Source organism: Pteropus vampyrus, unplaced genomic scaffold, assembly GCF_000151845.1.
Source record: "Pteropus vampyrus isolate Shadow unplaced genomic scaffold, Pvam_2.0 Scaffold155, whole genome shotgun sequence".
Classification (NCBI taxonomy): Eukaryota; Metazoa; Chordata; class Mammalia; order Chiroptera; family Pteropodidae; genus Pteropus; species Pteropus vampyrus.
Genome location: NW_011888936.1, coordinates 140,656 through 147,094, shown reverse-complemented (window position 1 = coordinate 147,094; position 6,439 = coordinate 140,656). Strand labels below are relative to the sequence as shown.

Below are 6,439 nucleotides of genomic sequence, written 5' to 3'. Positions count from 1 at the left end.
GACGGCCGCGCACCTGGCAGCGTGGTTCGCACTCCGCGGGACAACGGGTTCGTCGGAAGCAAGAGCCGTGCGTCGCGGGCCCAGCCGCAGGTGAGGGCGGCGGGCCAGGCGGGGCTGCGCTGCGCTGCCCCGCGGGGGAAGTTTCTTGGCCCGGAAAGGTACAATTGTGTGCAGCTATTCCTGGTATGTCAGGCGGGCCCGAAGGCCTTGAGCCGCGGGCGCGCCGCTTCCCGGGGCCCGGGGTGTGGAAGGTAGCCAGGCGAGCGCGGGCGGGAAGGATGCGGGCGCGGGGGCGCATCCCCCCGGGCGGAGCTGCGGTCCGGGCGCGCAGCGCGGGATAGGGAGCAAGGCCCGGGCCTCTGGTGGACGGTGGCATCCCCTGGCCCAGACAGTCTGACCACAAAGGCGGCTGCGGCCGAGGAGCCCAGGGGAGTCGCAGGGGCGCGGACGGAAGCGGCGACTCGGCGGCCCGGGGTGGGCCGGGGCGGGGCCGTCCTGGGAGGGCGGCGGCGGCGCTGCGACTTTTGAAGTCGAAACAGTTGTCAGTCCTGCGCGCCGCCTCTGGTCGCCCTGCCCCGCTGCCCGTAACGCCGCGGACCTTTGGTCGTTTACAGTTTAGAGAAAGCCGCGTTTTCAAATTCTTGTGGGTTCGGAACCTTACCGAGCTGCAGAGCGCAACAAAGGGCAGGAGAACCCGGCGTCTGCAGCCGGAGCAGAGCCCAGGCGGCTGCCGAGAGGCGCGCGAGACCCCCGCCCCGCCGCGCGCCCACCGCCTCGTTTTCTCCCTCTCTTGCCCTAGTCTTGGAAGCGATGGAGGAGGCCGAGGCCGACTGCGCCGTAGCGTTTGCCGAGGCCCAGAGATGGGTGGAGGTGAGTGCTTTTGCTCCGCTCCTTTCCGCACGAGTTTGCGGGCGTCGCGGGGCGAAGGCGACCCCCGCCACTCTGCGCTCCAGCCGCCTCCGGGACCGTCGCGGGCGCGTGGCAGCCGGCTGGTTTGTGTGTGCAGTGTTGGGGGGAACTTTTCAAGTTCTTCTTTTATCTCTTAACGTCCAGCTAAACTAAGCGCTGCCTTCCCCCCGGCGGTCTCGCAGGCTTCCCCAGAGCTCCTCTGCCCGGACAGAGTCGAGCGCTGGTCCACCCGGGTTGGGGGACCGCGCATCTCTGTGAATCAGCCCGGGAAGGCACCAGGACTCCTAGGATGTCTCTCTGCGGGGCAGAGCCGGCCCAGGGTCCTCGGTGCGTTTCTTTGGGGGTGGTTTAGAAGTGGAGATGTCTGACATATACTTGTGTTCTGTGGGAGCGCGGGGTGGAGGAGTTTAGACACCTATGGCGCACCTGGAGAGATGCTTTCTCCGAGACAGCATCTGGAGCCTGGGACTCAGGGCTTGTACTTCGTCCTTCAAAACTGGCATTGGTGAGATAAAATACCGTGGGGTCACTCACTGCAGAGTTGTTACTTTCCCAGCTGTGCCTCAGAGACAGGAACTCCCAGCCTCTTCTTTCTCATTAAAAAAGGAGATGGTCTCTTGGAGGCTTTTTCATCAGCTTCTTAGGGTTAACATCCGTAGAATGTTAACACCTGGACTTCTAGCCGTTATTCTACTGTATGGGGGAAAAAAAAAAAGACTTTTTAAATGATGCTGAAGAAGTCTGCCCAGCAGATGTGAATCAGGAACAACTGCTCGTTAGAAAATTGTTGCCTACACCAGCCTTGCAGTCATTTTGGAGTTATTGATGCCACGTGCTGGCTTATTCATATTTAATTCGAATTTAATTTAATTCATATTCAATTAGTTCATATTTAAATATGGCTTAACATCTTTGAAAATGCAAATTAGGTTTAAAGATTATTCACAGAAAGAAAACATATATAAGAATCCCAAAGCAAACAGTGTTTTAAAATAATGCATTTGTCCTTAAAGAAATAAATGTATGTACATGGGCAAAAAATAAAGAGAATGAACTTTAATGTTACATTTCTTATGCTAAATAAAGGAATGTGAAATGTGAGTAGCATTACCCACCAGACAGTTGGGGAGGTCTAAGAAATTAGCTTTTGGTATCTTTTTTGGACCAAAACTTTGAACTAGTCTGAAGGTGACTTAGAAAAGTGTGAGAGAAAGGGGTGAGGAAGTTGGGAGAAGAATAAACACTGTTTTGAATTGAAATGAGAGTGGAAAAATGTCAGCTATGTAGTTAAGAGAAATAACTTCCCTCATTCATAAACTTTGAAAAGTCAAGACTTCCAAAGGTAATTTTCCATTGGTAGTGTTTTGCATAATTTTAGAAAAGAAATTAAAGTTGCTCTTTTTGTGTTTGAGTGTTGGGTTGGAGAGAGGGAGAAAGGGAGAGATATAGGAATATTTGGGGGCCATACCTGGCTCCTGTGTGAGTTTGTATCTGCATGTTCTGTATCTGCTTCAGAAAATCTATGAATATGGATCATTTCACACTTTTCTTTTTCAGTACGCACATTTTTAAAGCCTAAAAATTCCTTTTTTTTTTTTTTTTTTGCTGTAGCTTGCTCATAACTAGTTGGGTTTCTGTGAAGAATTTGTGTCTAATAAACTCAAGGAAGTGCTTTGTGATAAAAGATATCATAGTGCATGATAAATATGCTCATCTTCCCACTCCCATCACATCCAACAGTGTTTTTTAGCAATGATTTGGCAACTCTGTAAAATGTTTTGTTCATCATTAGCAGAGAGCCAAATCTTTCTAAAGATTTTGGCATATCATTTTAATACAATTAATGAAACTAAAATTAAGTGATTTTTTTCCCCCCTAGTGCCACTGGGAGCAAGACAGTCTGTTCACTGACGATATGTGAATAAAGGCCGTATTTACATATGCTTTGGTGCACTCGGTATTTGAAGTGACAGCAGTGGTGTTCACTCTTAGGTTTATTTATTTATTTTCATTTGGTGCCCAAATTTACTTGTCTTCTTAGTTTTGCCTTTACAACCAAAGCACATATTTTAAAATATTGTTCTTGCCAAAGGAAGCAGAATGAATGACTCTCTCATTGCCACAATCTCTTTTAACTCTGAGAACCCATAATTTGAAGATAAAATATTGGTTCCAAAGTATATTTTATAAAGTATTTTGGAAAGCAAGGAAGATTACAGTGCAAATTTTTCTCCTGCTTGCTAATATTCTTGCTCCATTTTTTCCTTTCTGTTATACTTTCCTCTACACATATTGAAGCATAAGTGAGTTATTCATATTATATATGTGTATATATGTTTTATATTATATAATATGTATGTTATATATGATATAATTTGCTCCCTTTATTCTGGGCTGCAGCTTTGAATAGCCCAAGGTCAAGAAACTCCAATAACCTTGTAAAACTTTGATGACCAGAGTCCATGTCGGTTTGCCCTTGCCATTTCCATTCTCCATCTGTGATTTTAAATAGCTAATGTATTATTGCCACAATCAAAGTTAAAGTTTTATTTTGAGAACTGGAGGAGAATGGATGAGGTGAGGGCTAGTGGTGGTTATTCTGCCAATTACTATCATTTTATGACTCTTTATTTTAAATTGTAGTTAGATATTTAGAGTGTGTGCATACTTCTGGTTAGTTTAATTTCTTAATTAAAAACAAATGCAGGAATGCCACCCTTTAAGGCAATTCAACATAATGAGATTGGATATTATCTGGTTAGAAATGCTATTTTTAATATTAATAATGTAGCAGAGCTGGTTTATAATTAAACACTGGTTTAAAACCAAATAATGTAATGGTTTGAAAGCAAAGGCAGAAGGAAAGCTTGATTCTAGCAAGGTCATGGAGTGGATGATGAAGAGGTAGAAAATGCAGACTGGACCCTCTAATTTAATTCTCTTCTGTAGCACCTTTTAATGTTCTGTACCTAATAGTTTCCTCGGTTTCTCTGTTTCGTGGCATTAAAATGCCTTGTAGAAAACAGACAAAATAACAATGAGATTGAAAACTGGGTATGTGGCTCATTGCATTGGTTGGTCACCAGTTTCCAGATTGAGTGAATGTTACTCTCAAGGTTGATGTTTAAATACAGTAGTCATTTTTATAGCTGGAGCAGAAGAGGCTAACTTATAACTTTATTCACCACCTTCCTGTTCACCTGCTCTTCCTCTTATCTCTGAGCTGGATTCTTTCAGTATCGCTGTCACCCTTTAGAAGGACCGAAGGGATGCCAACAGAGCTCATTGCCAAGCCTGGCTCCAGAATCTGAATCCTTCCCCAGTTGTTTCCAATCGATCTCTTTCTCCACCTGCCCCTGTTTTTATCCTTCAGGGATGTGCTGGTCTCCACATGTGCTGGTTACCTTTGGTGCTAAATTATTAAAGACTTATATTCTGTGGGTCCCCCATTGATATAGGCAAACATCCTTCTAAGTGGTTTCCCTCTTTCTCTGTAAACTGCATCTCTCCTATTAGTTTCCGCCCTGTGTTCTGGTCTGGAAGGGTTTGCCTGGTGCATACCGGTGTGGTCTTGTAGACGAAGTGAAGGTCTCATGGACTTGTACTGTTGCTTTCAGATGTATGTAGAGAGACACAAACTTTCATCTGAAAATTCATAGAGCTTTTTTGGTAATGACGAATAGTTTCAATTAACATATATTAAACCTAAAATTCCTATGATGGTAAAAATTTGTCAAAAATTTTAAATGTTAGAAAGCAATTCTTACCCTAGCTGTTGCAGCCAAAATTATTTTTTCAGAACACAAACCTGATTTTTGTTATTCTTGTTTTCCGAGGAGTCATGAGAAGATTTTAAAGTCCACAGTCCTTACATAACGCTGTGAAATGTCTCATTCACAACCCTTTACAATCTGCTCTCTGCCTATACATCTATCTTTATTTTGGGGCCATTTTCTCCATAACTGCATGGTTGCCAGATAGCACAGAGATTAAGAGCACAATTTTGTATGTTACATACCCAGTAGTAATTTTCCTTTTAACTAGAAGTTTATATGTTTTGACCACCTTCAGCCAATTCATGGTGACTATAGTTAACATTGCTGTGTGATATATTCGAAGGTGTTAAGAAAATAGATCTTAAAAGCTATCATCACAAGGAGAAAAAAAATTTTTTTGTAATTACATGAGGAGATGGATGTTACCCAAACTTTGTTGTGGTAACACTTCACGATATTTCTATGTCAAGTCATTATTCAGTACACCTTAAACTCACAGAGCTGGATGTCATTTATGTCTCACTACAAATGAAAAAAAAAGGTGGAGAGCACAGTTGGGAATCAAATAATTGTTCAAGTCCTGGCTCTGCTCCTTAACTCCTGTGGGCCTCGGTTTTCTTCTTTGAACCTCCCACAGTGGTTGTGCTAGTTAAATGAGATGCTGAACCTAAAGCAGTCAATGCTCCCTAGTCATTGCCTGTGTCTCCTGCCCCTTCCCCCACCCCCCGCCCCGCCCACACACACACACACACAGGATGCTGCTTCCTCACCTCCGGGCTATTGTGCATGGAATACTCATTCCGTGTTTACCATTTAATACCTGTTACTCTACTTCTTTCCTCCATCCTTGGGCTAAACTCAACCTTTATGGGAAGCCTTTTCTGAACCACCAAACCTTCACCCCCACCATTTCTTCCTCTCCTCTATTGCTTGTGTGCATCTCTCTTTTTGCACTCTGTGGTGTAATTCCCTACATTTTTCTTTTCACCCAAGGATTTGGCTGGGTGCCTGATAAGTACTTGTCGAATGAAAGTATCATGTATAATCTTAAGGCTGTAGCTTTAACAAAATTAAAAAGTAAGTGTTTAAGGGTCAGCACTGTCAGATAATTGCTATAATGGAAGTTTGTGCAGTGTGTAGTGGTGACATTTAGGAGGCTGCCCGAGTCCACCTGCTGAGTCAGGCAGGCTCACAGGAGGCAGCATTGAACTGAGGCTGGAGTTCAACACACTTGCCTACTAGGCTGGGAAATCGTGGCTTTACAACTAGTTGTGAGGTCTTGAAGTTGTATTCATATTCAGCACAGCTTCCAAGGAGTTGCTCAGAGTAGTTTATTTTTACTTTGATACTGTTTCCTTGCAGTGAAATGCACAGATTTTAAGAGTACAGTTGCAGAAGTTTTGTCAAATGTGTATACTCAGGTAACCAGCACCCCAGTCAAGGCACAGACATTTTTATCACTCAAGAAAATTTCCCTTCCTAAAGGACACGTCAGTCTCCCTTAGGCAACCGCTCTTCTGATTTTGAGCATCGTAGATTTCTCAGGGTAGTTTCGAACAGCTATGAAATGTCTTAATGTCAATTAGTTCCTTCTTTTCTTTATTCAGCATTTTATGATTTTTTGAATACATCTTTATTGGACAAATAAAAAAGGGCTGTAGGAGAGGAGGGATGGCAGGAGATGAGGGGGTTCACAAAACCCTCTTGGGAAGGAAGTGATGCACACAGATAGGAACCGGAGTAGGGATGCCATT

At 44.2% G+C, this 6,439-nt stretch overlaps 1 protein-coding gene across 1 annotated transcript in view; it reads left to right on the top strand.

Annotated features, from left to right (window-relative positions):
• The window catches only part of LOC105298479 (LIM domain only protein 7-like), a 154,673-nt gene that overhangs the window by 7,601 nt on the left and 140,633 nt on the right, over positions 1 to 6,439 (top strand). The window contains exons 3-4 of the mRNA XM_011369771.2: positions 1 to 183; positions 800 to 870. The exon at positions 1 to 183 is cut by the window's left edge and continues 1 nt beyond it. Of these exons, the coding sequence (XP_011368073.2) occupies positions 1 to 183; positions 800 to 870 (254 nt within the window). The remainder of the gene's footprint in view (positions 184 to 799; positions 871 to 6,439) is intronic.